Here is a 22,252-nt window from a genome sequence, read left to right on the forward strand (position 1 = left end):
CCAATATCGCAATTCTGGCACGGCGGCTCTGCCGCTTGCGGCGGTGATTCACCTCGGGTTGGCCGTTTTCGGCCTAATTCGGCCACACTTACATCGGTCCCTGCGATAAAACAACCCTAGGGCCATCGGGAGGCGAAAAAATCGAAGCTTACCGGCGGCGGTGCTCTCGGGTGCGGCGGCTCTCCGGCGAGGTTCGTGTTTTGGTGATTTGGCTCCGATCAACCTGTAGAGAAAAGAATGGTGATCACGGTGATATAAAAATTGTATCAAACGGAGGCCGGGAATGGCCTCATCAGAGGCAAAAACTGAGGAGGGGCGCGGCAGCACCGCTGGGTTTCGGTCGTGTTTTACGGCCGTTTGGCTTCGATTTGGCCACAGGGGAACTCAACATTGAAAAACGACCCGGAGGTATGAAATTTACCTCGATCGGCGGTCGAAAAACTCCCCGGTGCGGCGGCGGGTGGCGGCGGCCGGCTCCTCCGGCGTCTGGTTCGTCTTCTCCAGCGAGGGCTGGCGGCTAGGGTTTTTGTGGTCAGGTGTGGGGGGTTTATTTATACCCTTTGCCTTTTAATCACAGCCGTCCATCTTGGTTTAATCTGGGCCATTCGATCGCGATTTAATTTGGATTAAATCTGGGCTGTCCATCGCGATTAAATCTGGACCGTCCGTACTTGATTGAATCTGGGCCGTCCGTGCGCGTGCATCTGGGCCGTCCATGCGCACACTTGATCTGGACCGTCCGTGCGCGCGGGGACGCATCTGGGACGTTCGATCGCACGCACGCGGATCGCCCACGTGGCCCGTTCCCGGGTCGACGTGGCCTTGCTACGCGCCAGGTCCTGGTTGGCTAGGGCTGCTGACTAGACCGCTAACGTGGCTGCTGACGTGGCGCTGACGGGGCACAATTTTTTTAAATTGTGTTTTGACCCCCGGTTTTTTAATTTCTTTTCAAAAATACCCCCATAATCCAAATTTTCACCGTTTTTTTTCAAAATCAATTTCAATTAAATCCAAATAATATTTTTACCCAATTTTATCATTATTAATATTTTTATATTCACAAAAATTAATTTAAATTAAATTAAATTAAAAAAAATAGAAAAAATTATTCTGGGTGTTACAGTATCTAACATCTATTCGCCGTCTTCTTGTGGATCAAGCTCGGAAACTAGGTCCTCATAATCTGAAATGGTTAGATAATGAATGAGGTACACTAACCCAGTAAAGAACATCACACTAATCACCGTCACATAAGTAAATGTTGGTATAAAATTAAAACAACCAATTGAGCAGTAGATTTAAACAAATTCATTTATCAATAATCAAACCATTTACCGTTCACTTACCCAGTGAGATTTATAAAAACAACCTATGGAAACAATAACATTGTAAATATCATGAATTCATATATAATCTGTAACATAGCACATATCATACTTTTATATTCAAATCATCAAACAACAATTGCCCCTTTTTATCAACCTATTAGTATCCATGGGGATCCATTGGGGTTTTCACTACACGTGAACAATTCTCCTTAAAAGACTTAATTATAGGGTCATCCCCATACCTCGTCCGGCATGAACGCTAAAACAATAAATCTCAATACCTCGTCCGATATGAGGGTGAAGCGGGCGGTTCCTATACCTCGTCCAGTATGAGCGCTAAAACAATAAAGTCTCAATACCCCATCCGGTATGAGACAACGTTTACGGTAGGGTTCTTTATGAATCCGGTCCGTCCACCATCTCCCTGGATATCTAGTGAGGCTGTCATCTTATCCATTTATTAAATTACATCTTATTCTTATTTGTCCTTAGTCTTCGCTACTAACTCAAACATGAATATATAAACAAGTAACGTGCATCCGACAAAGGAAGCATATATTAGATTTCCAAAATTAAACAGTTGTGAAGTAAGCAATGATACATGCATTTAAAATTATAAAATAGATAAACCAGATACCATAGTATATTTAAACTATAAAATAAATCAAACAGGAATTGACAAAGAATAATATCCGGTTCGGGCTTTATTAGCAACCGTAATTAATTATGCATATCTATTTAATTTGATAAAATACAGTATTATCACTTATTCAAACTTTAATTCCATGATAGGTAATAGGGTGATAGGTCTTTACTTGATTTGACACCAAAAACTAGATTTTCATTGCGCCTACGGGCGGTCCCTGGGTTCCTTAAATTTTTTATCGGAAACTGAAATGCGCTTACAGTACCTACACATGTCCTAAATAACCCAAAAATAAGACCTAGGGCCTACTCGGCCAATATTAGAATTCCGACACGGCGGCTCCACCGTGCTCCGGCGACGGCGTCGCCGCTCACAGAGGTGATCCGCCTCGGGTTGGCTGTTTTCGGCCGAATTCAGCCAAACTTGCATCGGTTCCTGTGAGAAAACACACTTAGGGCTCTCGGTGGGTCGAAAAAATACGAAAAACCGAAACTTACTAGTGGAGGGGCTCTCCGGTGTGGCGGCTCATCTGGCTCACGTCGTGGTTGGGTGTTTTGCTCCAGTCAACCTGTAGAGGAGGAAACGGTGATCACAACGGTGGAAAAATCACATCGAACAGGAATCGGAAAGGGTCTAATCGGAGACAAAAATTGAGACACCTCGCGACGGCGTTTTTCGACCAATTAGCCAGTGCTTTCGCTCCAATTTAGCCATAGGTGAGTTTAGAATCAAATTCTGAGCAAAAAGTAGAATTTTTTACCTCGTTTGGCGGTCATAAATTGCTCCGGTACGACGGCCGATGGCAGCAGTCGGCTCCCCGGCGGCTAGGGTTAGGGTTTGAGTGCGGATGAGGTTATTTATACCCATTCGCTTTTGATATGAGCCGTCCATTACTTTTAATCTGTACCGTCCGATCGCGATTAAATATAGAATGAATCTAGGCCGTTCATCGTGATTTAATCTGTACCGTCCGTACGCGATTCAATCTGAACTGTCTGTGCGCGGTGCAATTTGGGCCGTCTGTGCGCATTTTTTGTCTGGGCTGTTCGTGCGCACGAGAATGGATCTCAGCCGTTCAATCAGGCGCACACGGATCGCCCACTTGGCTCCCTCCCGTGTGGCCTCCCGCGTCAGCGTCTTGGTTGGCCGGGGTTGCTGACCGGACAGCTGACGTGACATAATTTTTATAAATTACGTTTTGACTCCCGGTTTCCGATTTTTCTTTCAAAAATACTATCAGAACCCAAATTTTCACCCATTTTTTCCAGAATTATTTTCAATTAAATCCCTAAATAATTTTTTACTCCTTATTATTATTATTATTATTATTTCCATTAAGATAAATTAAACTAAATTAAATTCAATATAAAATTACATAAATAATAATTATTTTCATACAATAATAATTAATAAAAAGAAAAAAAAAAGGTTGGGTGTTACAGTTGATGATAATTAAAATAATAAATTCTTAATTTCATATTGTTATCTCTCTGTATATGTGCATAAATTTAGGGTCAATATTACTATAGTTATATTGTGAAAATAATAATAATAATAATAATAACTAAAATAAATTGCATACTATGAAATAGAAATTTTGATTTTTAATTTTAAAAAACCATTCTGTTAAATTAATTTGTAAATTTTAAATTTTTTCAACTTAAATATTAATATTTTTGTTATAATTTGATCTATTATTTTTTTAATTTATTTTAAATATATAGTTTTATTCATTTTCTTAGTGAGAAAATCTTAAAATGGTTATATATCATTCTTCAACAATTTAAAGAATATATCAAAAAATAAATTTGAATAATTAATTAAATTAAAAACTATATAAAAAATTAAATTATAAGTCAATTCTTGCTCAATATATATATATATATAAAATATATCCTCTTTCTTTTTTGAAATAAAAAATAAATAAAAATAAAATATATAATATATATCAAGCAATATGTCCTCACGCGCTAGAAGCCGCATTTTCCCTCCTAAACTCCCATTGCTCTTTCTTCATTTGAATCCTTTCTTGCAGCTCGTCTGTTTATGTAAAAACCTAGACTGTCACTGACAGAGATGGAGAGAGATGACTATGTGTTTATGAAGATAAGAGACGCTACTACTGCTATCAACCAGAAAGTTAATCTGATCGGTGTCGTTGTCGAGTTCGGTTTCCCTAAGAAGACCAGCGGCACTGGTAAAACCCTAGATTCCTACGCTCCAAAGTTTTTAGAAGTAGAAGTGGATTTCTCGTGTCTCCACCTTGAATAATCTGATTTTTCACTTGTATAAGGACCATTTTCCTGAAGCGCTGCACCAATAACTGATGGCATTTTATTGAATCTCAAGAGTCCTATAATTGCTAGTTTCTGGTGGACCAAATGACTAAATGATACCAACTTGTCTTGTTTAATGTAATTTCTCGGTTCATTAATTTTCTAAGTTATTTTCCGTGGTACTTATGGTGTTACGAAATACTTTCACCGGCGATGATGATAAAAAGGCCGGGCTTACGGCTGCTCCCGCATACCAGCTGGTTGGTAGTAGAATGATGTAAGTTGCAAGTAAGGTGTCTGCTCTGAGCCGGTCGATACTCACTTAAATATCTTTAAAAAAACTTAGAAGAATTCCTAGAAGATATATCTTTTGCAGCATCTTTAAATAATCTCTTCACTTGGTCTTCTTTTCCTGGGAAAATATTTGGCTTTAATTTGATAAGTTTTGCTTGACTATTGTCCCCGGTTTTCACCCAATTAGTGTTTAAAATTATATGTCCTTTAATGGGATCACTTGTAACCCAATCTTTTGTTCTGTCACTTGACTATTATTTGTTAACTGAATTTAATCAGGCTTCTGATTTAACTCATTTTCTCGTGCATATAATGACCTCATGGGCCAAAATAGGCATTGGAGTCCTGTAATTGCTAGTTTTTGGTGGGCCATTACGTTTTCATGGGATGAGTAAATGATACTAATTTGTCTTGTTTAATGTAATTTCTCGGTCCATTAATTTCTAAGTTATTTTCTGTGGTACTTATGGTGTACAAAATGCTTTCACCGGCAGTGATGATAAAAAGGCCGGGCTTACGGCTGCTTCCACCCACCAGCTGGTTGGTAGTAGAATGATGTAAGTTGCAAGTAAGGTGTTTGTTCTGAGCCGGTTGATATTCACTTATATCTCTTAAAACTTAGAAGAATTGCTAACAATATATCTTTTGCATCCTCTTTTAATAGTCTCTTCACTTAGTCTCCGTTTCCTGAAAAAATATTTGGCTTTTAATTTGATAAGATTCACTTGACTATTGTTCATGGTTTTCAACCAAGTAGTGTTTAAAATTATGTCCTTTAATGAGATCACTTGTAACCCAATCGTTTGTTCTGTCACTTGAATATTATTTGTTGACTGAAATTTAATCAGCCTTTTGATTTCAACTCATTTTCTTGTGCATATCATGTGTTCATGGCCAAAATAGGCATTGGGGTAACTAATAAAGTTAACCAAGAATGGGCCGGGAGACTGTTAAATGTAATCCACCTAATGAATTCTAACCTCTTTGTATCGTTAGCCTTGCAAAAACTTGCTTTTCCCCCCCAAAAAAAAGTCTGTTTAAACTCTTTCTGCCCTTTAGTTTATATTCTTGTTTAAGTTTCTTCCAGAGTCAAACAAATGGCTAAGGATGAATTTTCAAGTTTAATGGATAAGATAAAAAATTTTGTGTCAGTTTTTTGGAATCCATATGTGGTAATTGGTAGAGAATCTTTAAGAATTTTTCTTTTGAAATATGAGAGTCTTAAAGAAATTAGATACAAGAAATCAAGAATCTTGTGGTATATTTCTTTAAGGGGGTGTTCAGATTGTGGTTTATGTTTTGTATCCCTTGCTTGCCTTATGCAGTATTAATTTGGATGAAAATTCGTGTGTTTCTTCTGCTTGACATATAATCTCCATTTATTATCATCATTGGTAGAATTGACTTTTATTTCAAAAAAAAAAATTATCATCGTTGGTAGAAGTTGAAACTTAACTTTTTGATGGAAAAATAAAAGAAATTGACTAAGTGCATCGTGAATTGGTACATATCCTCGAAGACTTGATATTTTCCCGGACGCTTTCATGTCCATGTTATTCCTTTTCTGGATGGAGTAATGCAATATTTAAAATCTATGTGGTCTCTTTATGCACTCTCCCCTTTCTCAAACTTTTCCTTTTGTTAGTAGTGTTCTTGTAGCAGGTCTTCTTTATATTTTCCATATGCTGCTTGGTTTGACATAGAACTGCATATGGAGAAAAGAAAGCATATTCTGTTTTAAGTTGGATGAATTGGAGTGTAAGATCCACAAGAAACCATTGTCCATTTCTTTAGGAGACAATGCATTTAAGGTAATGGTAGCATCTACCCATGCCATTATCATGCACATGTATCAAAATTTGATGATTTTCCTCATGGATCATGGCAAGCATTAATAAGTGAAAGGCTCTGAACCGGAGTTAATTGGATGTTAACCGTGCTGGAGGTGCACTTCCAGTGGATTAAAGATCTTTAATTGTCTGTATGCTTGGGGGGCATTGTTCTTTTCTTTGATAGAAAAAGAAGAATTATTACGAAAAAAGAGAGACAAATACAAACATGGAGGATAAGACATATTCCTCACACTGTATCACTAGAAGAAACAACAAAGACAATGAAAACGGTCATCCTGTGGGAGGATGAACGATTGCCTCTCAATACTAATGGAGCTTAGCAAGAGTATGGTTAGAATAGTTCCCGCTTTAGCCCGTAAAAGTGGCCGGAAAAGTCAATCTCTCCCACATCTCCTGAAATGACGAGAAACAATCATAAAAAATTGTACGATTGAGCAAGCCAAAGAATCCAAAAACCTGCAAGTATGGGCACCTGCCAAATTGGTTTAGAGGGCATTGTGCATTATTTAGAATTTTATTAACTGCAATATGTGTGACTTAATAGGGGACTTTAAATCAATTATTTCTCCTCCTCACCAATATTTTGCTTTTATGGCAGTGAAGAAGTATACGTGGATGATATGCATACACTGTGGATATTATCTTTTAGATTTAATTTTTTCAGTAAATATCTAAGCTTTTTCATTTCTACACGGTGGATTTTATATGTTAGCTTTTATTTATTCAATGAATACCTGAGTTTTTTTTTCTAGTTTTCCATTTTTGTGTATGCATAATTTAATTGATCCTTAACTGTCATTGTGGAAGGAGTGTGGTTAAACATTTTATTTTTTTCCGTTGTGTATGTGTTGCTTAGCAAGCATTTATTATTTGTTTGCAGATTGCTTTTGTAAGCTAAAAATAGTTGATGAATCTCATCCAAAAGCTGGGATTTGGGTTAATGTTTTTGCTCCAACCATGGAAATGCTACCTCATGTTGGATTAGCTGGGGACATAATTCAGCTTTCACGTGTCATGGTATAACCTGATTACAGCTTTCTTTAAATTACTCCTTTTCCAGTATATTTCTGCCTCATGGTTCTTTGGCTTCTGATAGGCGAAACACTTGCAACGAGTTAACTCTCTACTTGAGTTCTGGTTGAAGCAACTTATTGAAAATATTGAGCATATGTAACATTTTCATGTTTCCTTATGGTCAACTGTGTGAACCATTTGACCTTGTTGATGTTTCTTGTGTTTTCTATGCTTGAAGATGAAACGAACGTCTGGGCCAACGTCTGGCCTATTAGAATGTGTTTAACCATTATAATGAAGTAGATTGTAATTTGCTTATAGTTTAACGGGGCTTGTGTGAGTAATTTGTACTGCAAAGAAGGAAAAAAAAGGTGGCAATCAAGTGAAGTTTGTTTGCTGTTCCCTTGTGGTGTAACTGTCTCTTGTATAAGATATTTCCACATGTGAACTTTTAGGAAGATTGTCGCAGATTAATATTTTGCAATTGGCAACCATCCACATTAAACACGATGAGGTACCAGGTGTTGAGTTGGGAACCTTTTCTTAAAAATTCTGGCCTAGCTCTAGCAATTATTACTGAGGGCTGGATGTGATATTTCTTGTTTCTATGTTTATATTGCTTCTGTTGTTCTTTTTTTTTTTTTAATTATTTTTCATGTTAGCCTTTGCATGTCGAGAGGCTTTTGAACGTGAGGTATAGCCTTGCACATCCATAGTAAGAAGATCTTTATCATTACTAAGCAGCCTTGGAAATTGCAAATATCTTCCCCATTATTCCATTCTGAGGCCATGTTGTGCTTAGTAAGTTGCTGTCTGTTTGAATCTAGAAGCAAGTATTTTCTGTAGCAGTTATTAAACTAGCATAGGAAGTGCATCTTTCTACCACGAAAGAAAGATGTTTGGTTTTGAAACTTCCTGTACAATAAGGATTTCCAGGTTCAGGGAAGCATCAAATTGCAGATTCTCAAGGTAACATGGAATCACTATCTCTTGGATAAATACGTACAAAACTAAAACATAGATTCATCTGAACTCTAATGAAAAACCCTGATGTTTTAATCCGTAAAGCCAGGGTAAGATATCTAATAATTCCAACAACTTGAACTGCCAAGTCTGAAACTAGGTAGAGACTCCATGATCAAAGATTATTATTGAGAAAAATGTGGACATAAGATTGAGAAGATCTTATGCTCACCAAGTGGTAGAGACTCCATGATCAAAGATTATTATTGAGAAAAATGTGGAGATAAGATTGAGAAGATCTTTTTTCATGAATGTTTGTTGAAATTAGGATAAGTTTCGGAAGAATTTTCTTATTGTAACTGCACTTGTAAAAAAAAAGCAATATTGCCTGGAGTGTTAGCTGTGGTGGAGCAAGTTGTATTAAAATATGTTTTGATCACATCTGCTTAAGCTAAATTTTGTTTATGCAGATGAAAACATTCAAGCAGGAAATATATGCTGTTTTCAATAAAAAGTTCTCTTCCTTTGCCCTATACAAGGGGAAAGATGATGAAGATTTCGTTCCCTACCAATATTCTTCAAGATTTTGCCAGAGAGAACAAGACAAGGAGTTTATAGCTGGTTTGAGAAGATGGTTGGTTGATTTTAAATTTGAGGAAGGTAAACTCCAGAATAAGCTGTAGATTCATTTCTTACTTCTATCCGTTGTTCTCTATAAATAGAGGACTAAATTGGAACTTTGAGGATAAATGTTTTTCTTTTCCTAATTTTCTGTTAGAAGGTATTTTTGATGTTACAAGTTAAAACCTTATCCAAAGGATATTACAAAATCTGGCACTTTGAGAATTCACTTCCTCAGGAATCTTTATACTTTATTGTCATTGATGTTATGTGAAGGGCAATTTTTCTAGATAGGCTCTGTTGTATATTTTGTTCATATTGCAGTTGTACTTTTTTCCTAAAACCTATTGTACATGTTGTGCATATTGGACAATTTGACTTGCGAAGTATAATAGTTTAAATATTTATTTATGTTGATTTTAGGGTCAGATAACTTCTCCTTCTTGAGAGAGATCAAGGAAGGTGCACGTGTTAATTTAGCTTGCAAGGTAGTTCGATCATATATTGGTTTCTATTTGGATCTGAGTGTTTTTTCAATATTTTCTTTAAAATACTTATTTTTCTTGAGGAGACTATATCATTTATGCGGATGTATTTATCATTTCTTTCTGATCAAGTTAGAAGCATGTTTGCCTTGAATACTTGATCTTCTCGAGGATCTTCGAAGTGCTTTGTTTCTTTGTTTCATTAGTATTATTTTCTGATTCTACTAAAAATTACTAATTTTGGATTGGTTGAAGCACTAATCTATTATTTTTTAATGGTTTTCCCCATGAAGATTCTCCACACCAGTGAAATCAATAAAGATGAGTTGATGCTATATGTTTGGGATGGAACTGATACTCCACCGGCCAGTATTCATAAGAAGTGAGTTTATATCAACTACTGATGATATAGCTCAAATTTTATGATGCAGACTAGTTGTTGCTAACCCTTTGTTAGTCTTGTTAAAGTGACCAGTACTCCTTTTTGGCTTGTGAATATATTTTGGTTCTCTTCTTTGGTTCAAAAAACAAATTGTTTATGTGTGGTAGATCTTTCTCAGCTTAAACAAGCTTATGATCTCTCATTTATGTATTATGGAAAGAGGTTTTGTTACATCCTAAACGACACTGTGTGGGAGAATAGCTGCTTGGAGTCTCCTACCATTTCTAACTTTTTTCCCTGGCTGTTATGAACAATGACGTGGTACTACAATATGCTGGGAAATGTTATCTGAGATGCCAGCTGGCATTTTGTACCATTAGGTTGTCTTTTGACCACTATACCCGACGGTTGGGAGCAATTTAACTATTGTATCAATGATAGCAAGCTTAAAATGGAGACATGGAGTGTATGGTTTTTGAAAAAGAGCAATGTTAGTGTTTTGGAGATTGACAGTAATTGATGTGGTAGAGGAGTTTAACAAGTTTAAACAATAAGGAATTATTATGGAGTTCCCAGAGAGGTCTGAAGAATTGAAGTAGGTGATGCTGAGGACCAATCCTCGTCTAAATGAAGCTTACTTCATATCTAGCTTTGTTAGTGAGTTAAGTAAAGAGTTAAGGCCTATGATCAAGTTTTACAAACCCCAAAAGATCAACATAGCCTCTGAACAAGCTTAATTGCAGTATCAATATATTGAAGCTATGTTGAAGCGCCAAAAGAGCACCATGGACCACCCCCAGCTGATCCCAAATTGTTATTGTCCTTACTGATAGATCTGGTTATGGGTCTATGAACATAGAAAGAGATAGGATTTTTTGATGTTTTTGAGTTTTTCTTCCCTTACCTATCTTTAATCTGGTTTTAAAAGCTGGTTAAAAGAAAATCCTATGATGTTTTCACCAAGAAAGTACTCAATACTTGGATATAACTTTCCATACATAAGCTGTTAAAAGAGGCAGCATATGTTTTTACACGAATGAAGGAAGGGGAGTTATTCTGGAAGTTACTTCCAGAATCAGCATAACCACCCATCTGTTTCACTCATTGTTGGTTTCTTCTAAACACACACAAATGCAACACAAACACAAAAAACAAAACACATAGCACTGGAAATACACCTATTTACTAATTACTTAATTATTTTACATTTAATTTCCATGACATAAATACCACTAAGATACAAGTTGAAACACAAACACCATAACAAATAGATGTTGGCAATTTCCCACCATTTTTTCCTTTTTTCTTTTTTTTTTTCTTTTTACTGTTTGGCAATATAGAAAAGTGCATTGTACTAGAATATTGTAGGAAATATGGGCTGGGTTATCAGCTGTCTTTTTGTACCATTAGGTTGTTATTTGACTGCTGTACCCAATGATTGGGAGCAGTACAGATATTATACCAAAATTACCAGAATGAGTAATCAGAACTATCACTATTTTGGACTCTGAAAGTTCTTCTCTCTGTTTATATTCTATTCTATATATTCTTCGTCTCTCCAGTCTCATTATATTATGTCCTTAACTAACCCTAGAGCCTGCGACACTGATTTGAATCCCTTACGAGTCAAGGTCCTGACTGCTGTTTTCTTTGATGATAAGGTATGCCATTTTTGACAGTGCTGTCTAATTATGTTGTTATGCTCACTAATGCATTCTGGCTGATGTAGTTCTGAATTTATTTGATATTATTTGCTGCTTCACCAACTCAATTTTGAAAATACTTGAATAAGTTTCTTGTTCCCTAGAGTTGTAGCTGTCTGAGATTTGAATATGTACTATATTTGTGTGCATATCTGCATGTGAGCATATATCTTTTCTAGTTTTTGGTGGAAACCTTTAGTTAGTTGCGGCTAATAGTTACTTGGATCGTATAAACTGCTTGGGAGTTGGTGTTACCTTGTAGAAAACTATAACGTTATCTCTATTGTTAGCTTACATGTGAAGTTGCCCCATCCATTACTTATACAAGTCTTACTGAAAGGACTTCTATACCATTTAAATGCAAAAGCATGTTGTTACATGATTCAGTAAGCAACTATCAATTCTCAAATTAATTCCTAAATATTGTTAAATCGCCTTTCTTTCATGTCCATTTATTCAGCCTATGCTTGGAGATATCTTCTTAATTTCACCAGTCGACCAATTACTTATGCTTAGTGATATCTTCTTAATTTTGCCTGTGGACCCAATTAATATTAGCATCAAGAACTTCTATATGTGGTTTCTAGCCTCTTTGATGGGTAAGGGCTATCTTCTTAGTTTCTGTAAGTGTCTTCAAATGCTCTTTGGTTTTTGTATATATTTATGGAACAATATTCTTCAATGCTTTTTGATCTTGCGTCTCTCTTACTTCAAATGCTCTTTGGTTTTTGTATATATTTATGGAACAATATTCTTCAATGCTTTTTGATCTTGCATCTCTCTTACTTTCTATACCACCTTCTTTTTGTGAACTAGAGCCTTGTCAATAGCTTGGCAATGTACTGATAATTTTGTCTAGCTGGTTTGAGAAAAAAAAAATTTCTCTCCTTTGTTGTGCAAATTTGACCATAAGATGAGTCAGGAAGGTATGTTGAATGAAAAAGTGTAAGAAATGGGGGATCAATTTGATGGCCAAGGAGCAAAAATGTGACTGCTGTAATTTCAAACTCAAAGGGAAGAAATCTGAGTGTTACTGGTAATCCTTATTTTTCAAGGATATTTCATGATATCAAGGTTATACAAGCTCTCTTTATCTATAGAACTTGCAAAACTATGTGGCACCCGATTTTATAAGTTGGGTTGGAGTTGAATAGCTCTATAAGTTGTTTGCGTATTTGGTTTTAGTCCTTTAGATTTATGTCCTCTAAAATTAGTAAGCATTGTTGACTGTGGACAACAGGCTAGAGGAAGAAAGAGATAATCAGCTTGCTCTACAGTTGGAGCCCTTTCCTCTGTCAAGAAGCATACTGTGCATGTTTCCTACTGTTGGAACTGTCTTTCGAGTGGTCCTAGACAAAGCCATGGAAAAGTATGTTCTGCACTCACTAAAAATTGGTGAATGGGTAAAACTTTTGGATTTACGCTGTGAAGTAAATGCTGGATTATGGTTTGGTGTCTTGAAATCCGATACGAAGCTTCAATATATACCGAAAGAAGATGATCTCATATTAAGTCTTGAAAGGTTTGTCCTTTCTATTGATAGATTAGTTGATGAACATATTCATTATATCCATTTATTTTATGTTTTCAGCAGATTTTTTTATCTTTTATCATTTTTTTCCTTTCAAAATCAGCAAATATAATGAGCGATTGTCATTACAATGGGGGCGGTTGCCCTACTGGTGCTTCCCTTGGCATTCACGACTCACAGGTTTTAATTATGGATTTGCAATTGGTTACTTAATACTTTCTGTTTAGATTTTCTTACTTGACACTAGATGAAATTTTATTTGGACAACACCACCTTTTTTTTTTTTTGAAACTTCCATGATGAGGTTGTTCTGTTGACGTCCTTTTGCTGACAGATGTTGATGCTGATGCTGATCATGCACCATTCCTCACGTTAATGGATGTTCTCACTTATTCAGAGGTACTGTGTTGTTGAGCTTCTTTTATTGTACATGGAGAACATTTTTTTAAGCAGTACATGGGCTATGAAAATCCAAATTCTATTCCTTTTAGATAAGTTTTAAGAACAATTTATTATTACTATTACTATTACTGTTACTAAAGAGACAAATAGATACTTATATAGAACATGCTATTAAATTTGTCATACAATTTTTCTTTATTACTACTCTTGTACTTTTGTATTATTAGCACTCTATAACCTAATCCCATGTGGTTATTAATAAAATCACCGTAAATATTTCTTTCATACCTGTTCATGGTATCAGAGCCGATCATCAACAAAAAAATATCATTTTCTTCTTCAAAATCTTTTTGTCTTCCCTCAGCATATGCTCTTCTTACTCTACTAGAGCCGACTCCTCTTCTTCTTCTTTCAATTTTTCCGTGCTTTTTATCTTTCTTTGGAGGTTCCGACATTAAGAATTATGTTAGCAAGCAACTTGATTTTACTAATTATTTGGTCTTTCCGTTCTTGGTTTCAACGTTTCACATCTTTTCTTTCTAGTCAAGGATTCATTTTAAGTCGAACGGACATGTTGATGTTTATCTACAAACATGGTTCTTATATTGGTTATAATCCTGTTATATGTTAATGGTATTATTTAACTGCTGATTCGAGTATTCTCTATTATTTTTTTTTGGGTATCCAAGTTTCTCCTAATAAAGAGGGTCTCTTTCTTGACCAAGTATACTATGGATTTATTGCATCAACATATTATGGAGGATTGTTAGCCACTAACCACACTTGTACTATCTTGTAGTTAGATTGGTAAAGACTTTAGTTTTTTGCTTCGGGTGTTACTTCATATTGCAATATTTTTGGATCAGCGATATCTTACCCTGACTTGCCCCGGGATTTCCTTTGCTAATAATCAAGCTTACCAACACATGCATGAATCTCAGGGGGGCTATTTCCAAGATATAAAACGTATATTATGCTAGATGTGGATTTGATAAAGGGTTGCCTTGATCTTGAGCGTTACTCTCTCTCTCTAAAAACTCTCTCTCTAGTAATCTCTCTACTCATCTTCCTCACTCTTCTCAGCTCCCTCATTCTTCTCCAACTCTCCCTTCTACTTTCATCACACAAGCTCCATCATCCCACTCTCGAGGGCCTTGTGCTACAACCGACTGAAAACCACAGCTCCTCCTAAAATGCTTCCAGAAAACGTCAAACGCTTTGTTCAAATTGGGAGGAAAACCTTTGACTTTGTTTGTGATGGAAAGAAACCTGATGGCTAAGAATTTACGAAAATAGTAGAGGAAACCGTATATCTATCACTCTTAACAAGACCGAGGTGGAATGGATCGTTGATTGCCTAAAGGACTTTTATTGGAATAAAGGCAGAGTGGCATGGGGCAGAAACATCAAGCTTCACCATCGGCGTCTCTTGCATTAGTATGGAATAGAAGGGGTAGAAATCTTGTCTTATAAGAGGAAAGAGATCAATTTGTCAAAAGAATTTTTATCCTAGATGGGTTTGAAGTGGGTGGTTGGTGGTGCACTATAAAGGCCATATTTGAGCTCACTGATACGCCTCTAAAAAATCTTTTTATGAGGAACCAAGAATGCGTCGTCTCAGCCACACTCTCTAATCAGAACCAAATTGAATCCTCTCATTTATATTTTAACTACCTGAATTGTAAACAAATTTACCACTTCAATATTCCGATCACAGAGATAAAGTCATATGCGGAGGTGTTGGGCTCAGCTATCGTTAGCCCTAAGCGGGCAAGGAAGAATGTACCTGACCTGACCCGGAAAGCCAACAACCCGGCTTTTGAAATTAAAAAAAGACAGGCTCAAGCGGGAAATTGCAAAAGGCCTACACAACTTCAGCCCATGCGAAATCTGCTCAACTTCATAAGCCTAGGTACACTTGGATGGAAAAAGAAAAATGGACTAATCAGGCTGGTCCAAGTCGAACGCCTAAAAAGAAAGCCAGCCCGACTTGGGTGAATCAAAAGGTGAAATGGACGTGGAGAGAAAAGGTAAAAGATCCTCACCCGAACCCGAGCCAGAACCCAATCCCGTCCTCTACTAATTCGGAGCAGCAAGAGGCCACTTTACTCGATGAGATTTCGCTCTCTCCTAAACAGCCCCCTAACCCTAAACCTTATCGTGACATGGCTGCTGATGTCCTCTGTTTAAATTCCTGGGGTGCTGAACCCGTTTTACCTTGCAGCCCATCCATGTGCATGGAAGAAGAGAAACTTTCTGGTCTGGATTTCGCAATGGTGGTGCATCAATCTGCACATGAGTACACCCTTGTGGAGGTCGAAGTCACAAGCAACGACAGAGTTTTGACTGAAGTCATTAAGTTTTTAGACACTTCTGAAAGATAAGAACAGATACGATCATCAAATTTTCTCTGACTGGATCACTCAAAACATTTTCTGTATCAGCAAATTTCTTGGGGCTTCCTCCTTTGGGTGTGAAATGGAAGCTAAAACCCTATTCTTGGAGTTGGAAAGGAAGCTTGGTACTTGCAGAAGTAAGCCTTTGTTGCTTCAGGATGATAAGAAAAAGCATAAAGAAAATGGGTCCAGAGAACTAAAGCACCTTCAGTCTTCTATCAATTACGAGGGTCAAAGTAAGAAATCTAAAGAAACAGGTGTTCAACTTACTTAGATTAAATAATTGACAAAATTATATCACAGAATGTCAGAGGTCTTAATGACCATAAGAAAAGGCACATCATATGGTGCTGTCTCAGTAGATGGAAGCCAACTATTATTTGTCTTCAAGAGATTAAAATGGAAATCATCACCGATAAAAGGATTGGCAGTATTTGGAGAATGGTTGATGTTGATTGGAAATTTCTACCTGCTAAAGGCGCTGCTGGAGGCATTCTGATTATGTGGAGAAAAGACAAAGCACAGCGTCTGGATGTCATCTCAGGTGAAACTTCAATCTCTTGTCTTTTTTCTAACAACAACAATGATTCTTGGTACTTCTCTAGAGTGTATTGTAGAGGCAATCCGGCAGAGCGTTCTCTACTTGAAGAGGAGTTAATCCGTGTCAGAAATAGCTGGGGAGAGAAGGGTATTGTTTGTGGGAACTTCAACATGGTTCTTAAATCTTATGAAAGATCAGGTAGTAGTTCTTCAATCAACGACATTGATGAGTTCAGGGTCTTAATTGACAAGCTTGATCTTAATGACCTACCCTTAAAAGGGGGGAGGTGGACCTGGAGCAACCAAAGGAGCCATCATTCATTCTCAAGAATAGACAGATTTCTTATCTCATCAGAGTTGCTCTTGGAGTTATCTGGTGTAAGTCAAAATGTCCTTTCTAGAGCTACCTCTGATCACTTCCCATCTCTCTTTCTATGGATAGAATTAAATGGGGCCTTGTTCCTTCCGCCTGGACAACAAATGGTTGAGTCTTGACAGTTTCAAAAAACTTGTCACTGACACCTGGACTAATACTTTCACCGAGGGGACTATGAGCTTCAGAATTGCTACCAAGCTCAAGGTCATAAAGCAGGAAATTAAAAAGTGGGTTAAGGAAACTGGTCGGAAAGAAGAAGAGAGTATTACTGATTTGATTTCTGAAATTGATATCCTGGACGGAGAAGAAGAATGTGGTAATCTTATTGACACGGGTAGAGAAAGAAAATGTTCCCTGAAAGCTGACCTAGCCAAAAAATTGCATATGGATGCCATATTCTGGAAGCAAAAAGCAAGAAAAAAATGGCTTTAAGATGGAAATAAAAACTCCACGTATTTCTATTTGTTAGCTAATCACAGAAGGAGAGTGAATTTTATTGAAGAACTGGTCATGCAACGCAACTGTTTCAAAGTAATGAGGCTTTGAGAGAGGGGACTAAAGACTACTTCCAGAAGCTATTTGCGGAAGATTTTGACTTGAGACCTAAACTTGACAACCTTTCCTTCAACAGCCTTACTGAAGCCCAAAAATCTCAACTTAAAGAGGATTTCACCGAGGAGAAAATTTGGTCCTGCCTAAAGAACTGTGAGGGGGATAAAGCTCCGGGACCGGAACTTCAGATTTCTTTAAACCTTTTGGGAGGTAATCAAACTGGACATTCTTGAGTTTTTCAGTGACTTTCACTCTCATGGTTCTTTTGTCCGATCTCTCAACTCTACCTTCCTAGTGATGATTCCAAAGAAAGCTCAAGTCAGGAACATCAACGAATACTGTCTTATAAATCTCATTGGTTGCATTTACAAATTGCTATTAAAGGTACTGGCTAACAGGTTGTCCATGATGCTTCATCACATCATCAGTAATTGCCAACACGCATGTCATTCTTATAGCTAATGAGGTGGTGGACGACATCTTCCGACACAATAAGGAAGGTATCTTATGCAAATTAGATATGGAAAAAGCATTTGATCATGTTAACTGGCAATTTCTTGATTACATGCTTCAGAGAATGGGTTTTGAAAGCAAATGGAGAAAATGGATCAAAACATGTGTCACAACTACTAGTTTTTCTGTAATGGAAAAAGGTTATCAATTGCAAGTGATATAACAACAATCTCCATGATCTTACTAATCAGGAATTATGGTTTGAGTTTGTGGAGAAATATCATCAACATGAATGGTACTGTTTTGGGCCGCTCTAAATGGTCTATCGGCAATGGGACAAAAATTTGTTTATGGGAAGATACTTGGTGCGGTACAGAGAAATTCATGGACAGATTCCCTCTTATCTACGCCTTGGCTATAAATAAATCTGCCACTGTTAGAGAAGCTGCTGGTTTTGATGGCTATGTTTCCTGGAATATCCCGGTTGCGAGGAACCTTGACGATTGAGAATTAGAACAGTATAAATCGTTACTTCTCATCTTGGCCAGTATTTTTCTTAATGACAATGATGATAAACTATTGTGGAACCTCAAGAAGAATGACCACTTCTCTGTCAAATCACTATCTTACTTTCTGGATGGCCACAACTAGAATGTTCCTATAACCTTTCCCTCCAAGATCATCTGGAATTCTGGTGCTACCCTAAGGATTTCTTTTTTTACTTGGGAGGCCGCCAACAAGAGGATTCTCACCTTGGACAATTTGATGAAAAGAGGTCACTTTATTGCAAACAGATGCTTCCTATGTAAAAATGCCCTGGAAACCTGCAATCATCTTCTTTTTCGATGCCCGACTACTCACAATCTTTGAAACATGATTCTTGGACTGTTGGGAGTTTCTTGGGCAATAGTAGAAAATGTTTGTACTGAACTGATGGCCTGGGAGGGTTTAGGCAGCAAGAATAAATCTATTAGACTCATTTCCCTTACTATTTTTTGGGTCATCTGGGAAGAAAGAAACAACAGGACTTTTGATGGGATTGAGTCTGATTTCAACAAAGTTAAGGACAACTGGTTTCATTACTTTGGTTCTAACTTGTTGGGGCATAAACTTGATTGTCTTGATGATCTAGTTGACATTGTAGATATACTAACTGAGTTGTAAATTTTGTACATGGGTGGTGCTCCCTTAGCACCTTATACCAATACAAGCTTCATACTTTTATTTCAAAAAACTATTATGCTAGATGTGGGATGCTCTATATTATGAGCTTCAATCTTTGACTCCTTTACACACTTAGTAGGATGCCTGGATGCAAACTAGGCAGAATGAGTTGACACCAATATCCACCAAAGTGTATTGCATTTTTCTTGGCACCAATTTGATCTTTTGGTGTTCCAAGAAGCAGACTATGGTTTCTCATTCTAATGCATGAGGCAGAATGGCTAGTTTCTAATATATCCTTGTTCCATAACATGCTTAGGGAGCTTCATTTTGCTTCATCAAAACTTTCTATCTTAGTTTATGATAATGTTACCACTACTCATATGGCTGCTAACCTGATCAATTCCAAACATATTGAATTGGATATGCACTTTGTTCGATGAAAAATACAAGCAGTACATTTAGTTGTACTATATGTTCTCAGTCAATATTAGTTAATTGATATTTTCACCAAGGGCTTTTCTTTGACAAGATTCAATCACTCGCCATCTACGCATGTTATATTGAACAACTTATATTTGGTAAATGGATAAATATACTCTTATATTTAATCTATTATTATATTTGCCATATAGTTTGTGTTTACCGCTTGTACTTTTTATCATCAGACTCAACAACCTAATCCCAATTTAGGTAAGAAAATCATCTTGAATATTTTTTCAGTACCTGTACAATTACTACTTCTGTTATAGCATGAATGGTCTATATTTTCGATAATTTATTTATTTATTTACCTTTAATACTGTAAATCTTGACATAAATCTGGATTTTAAATTTCTTCAATGGTCAGAGTGGAGTATGTCCTAGAAATTTTGACAAAGGAGACTGGGATTAGTTAGGGGTCCTTTAGGTTCAATCATTTTTGCTTGCTTGTTTTGCAGCCCCTGATTGAAAGTTTGCCTGGTTGTTCTGGGATGATATGGTATTGACATTTAACAATTTGTCATTAGTTTTGGGAAGAAAACTGGCAACAGTTTTCCACTTCAGGAAAAGAAAAAGGTTTAGGTATATGGTCATGCTGCCAAATTGGTTCGAAATTTGATAGTTATTAGAACATCAAAAGCCAGGACGTGGCAGTTTATCTCTCATCAAATCTTCCTCTCTGATTGACCATTGGGGCAAGGGTGCTCAAAAAATGTAGTTGAGAATAAGAATAATTTAATGGTCATGGTCCAGCTAATTTGCTGCTCGAGTATTGTTACAATCCTAAAGTGAATTGAAGGTTTAACTGTTTGTTCCAGGTTGTAAATTTCAAGGTTTTAATTGTTTAAGTAAAAATATGGTTCTCTCTTTTCATTTTAGAAAACAGGGTTTAAACTTTAAGGTGTGTAGATTTTATGGTTTTTAGCATGTACGGACACATATTTACGATGAAGATTTATACACAGGATCTAAGCTGCTGTTTGTTTGGTATCTTCTTCTTGCAGTAGATTTTCTCTTTTTCAAACTAATTACTCATATGCCATCCTGCATGTTTCTTTTTTTTTCATGATTCTGAAAGTTGCCCAGGTATCCAACTCCTTGTAATTAATCATGCAAAGCCTTCAATTAAAAGTGGTTTTGCGTCACCAATTACACAAAAAAGCATTTCTTTTATGAGAAAGTGGGTGGGGCCTTGCATCCCTAGACAAAAAAAATTTGATTGTTAGGATGCTGTTCAATGAGAAAATAACTGGCATTAAAAGAAGATTTAAGTGCTTAAAATGCTTTTTGTTTTTGAGCTGAGTAGATTTATTGATGAGCTTTGTACAGGTAACAGCAAAATTTAAGTGTGTGGCTCGGGTTGTGGCATCATTTCCATGGCGAGCAGAAGATTTCCGTTCTCCCAGTGGGATTTACAGAATTAGGTTTACCCTAGAGGATCCAACTGCCAGAATCCATGCTTATGTGTATGGTGAAGATGGGGTAAGAGCTGCTACTAGATTTGTTGTTTTCAATTTGTCAGTGCGGTGTCCATTTTCCAACAGTTTTACGAAGACATCGTGTCCTTCCTTTTTGATTCTCTTTCTATTAATTTCCTTGGGTCATGATTCTAAATTTGACATGCATCTTTGGTAGGAGAGGCTATTTGATGGTTATCCCTCTGTTGATGACTTGAGGAAGAAGCGAGACAAATTGTTGGGATTAGCAGGGAGTAACAATCAACAGGAAAGTGAGAATGCTCCTAGAAATCCACCATGGGTGCAAATTTGTCTTAAATCTTACTACCTTGATAAGCAGAAACCATGGGAAACCAGGAACTACAGAATATTTGGCACCCAAATAGTCAGCTAGTTGACTCAATGACTAACGCATAATGTTACTGTAAGTTTATAATACTAGTTGTACGCCCTAGTGCTATAACTGTTAGGTTATCTAAATGTTCAGATCTTACAACTAAAAAACTAGTAATATATGGTTAATATTGTAAGCTTGAAGTTATTAAATATACCCCTTAACTAATGCACTTAGTTTTATTACTATATGTACATAGTTTATCTAATATTAAATAGATTTTGATGAGCTAATGTTAGATATTTGAGCTTGAGACATTTTTAGATATAGTTGACTTATATTTCCATTATTATATTCTAGATGAATAGATATGTATTGATGAATTTTCCATTATATTATTTGCAGATCTGTGAACTCAGTCATATCTGGTATCTCTCTCATTTTCTTTCTGTTTCTGGCTCTGCTTGATTACTTGGTTCTGGTCTAGACAACCTGATAAAATATTGGTCGGTATGAAATAATTAAGATTGTCTTAGTTTCGTTAAAAAAAAATTTCTTAAGTCAGAGTGAAGGTTCAATTTCTATAAGCTTAAATCCAGCCATTAAAATCCAAAAAGCTGATGTCTGAAAATAGACTGATTTTCTTTTAGGTACTTTCACCCATTTAAGAAGGATAGTTTTTATTAAACAAATCAATTTAGTCATCTTTATCCCAACTGCTTCTAAATTTATTTGTCAAAGCAACTGTTTTTTTTTTTTTAATGTTGTGTTTATCCTAATTAAAAGAATTTAATTTTTACATAATGTTCATAATTTTCACGTAATGTTCATTTCGTCTGTAAGTATAATAAATTTATTAAAACTTAACTCAATTTTGTAAAGATAATATCACTAACACACTAGTGAGTTAAGTATTTGATTTTACTAAAACAAGTATTATGAAATAGTTATTGCAATTTATAATATATCTATAAAGTGTGAACTCTACATATTTAATGA

At 36.3% G+C, this 22,252-nt stretch overlaps 1 protein-coding gene and 2 non-coding genes across 4 annotated transcripts; all 3 read left to right on the forward strand.

Moving 5' to 3' along the window:
* Window positions 1-3,952: 3,952 nt before the first annotated feature.
* Window positions 3,953-21,891, forward strand: ATPOT1B (Nucleic acid-binding, OB-fold-like protein). Of its 2 annotated transcripts, XM_022050850.2 has the most exons (11): window positions 3,953-4,171; window positions 7,278-7,414; window positions 8,845-9,034; window positions 9,419-9,483; window positions 9,774-9,862; window positions 12,806-13,087; window positions 13,200-13,276; window positions 13,431-13,495; window positions 20,792-20,944; window positions 21,098-21,343; window positions 21,659-21,891. In XM_022050850.2, the coding sequence occupies exons 1-10, from the start codon at window positions 4,051-4,053 to the stop codon at window positions 21,311-21,313; spliced, it is 1,395 nt and encodes a 464-aa protein (XP_021906542.1). In that variant the 5' UTR covers window positions 3,953-4,050; the 3' UTR covers window positions 21,314-21,343; window positions 21,659-21,891. The 2 variants fall into 2 exon arrangements, with proteins under 2 accessions (XP_021906542.1, XP_021906541.1); XM_022050849.2 differs by lacking the exon at window positions 21,659-21,891 and having other exon boundaries at window positions 21,098-21,501.
* On the forward strand, window positions 4,459-4,561 carry LOC148266092 (small nucleolar RNA snoR113). The gene has a single exon (XR_015820860.1). It is a non-coding gene; the product is annotated as a small nucleolar RNA snoR113 (small nucleolar RNA).
* Window positions 5,033-5,135, forward strand: LOC148266093 (small nucleolar RNA snoR113). Its single transcript, XR_015820861.1, has one exon. It is a non-coding gene; the product is annotated as a small nucleolar RNA snoR113 (small nucleolar RNA).
* Window positions 21,892-22,252: the final 361 nt, after the last annotated feature.

Source organism: Carica papaya, chromosome 5 (assembly GCF_054855325.1).
Source record: "Carica papaya isolate Zhongbai chromosome 5, ASM5485532v1, whole genome shotgun sequence".
NCBI classification, from domain to species: Eukaryota; Viridiplantae; Streptophyta; class Magnoliopsida; order Brassicales; family Caricaceae; genus Carica; species Carica papaya.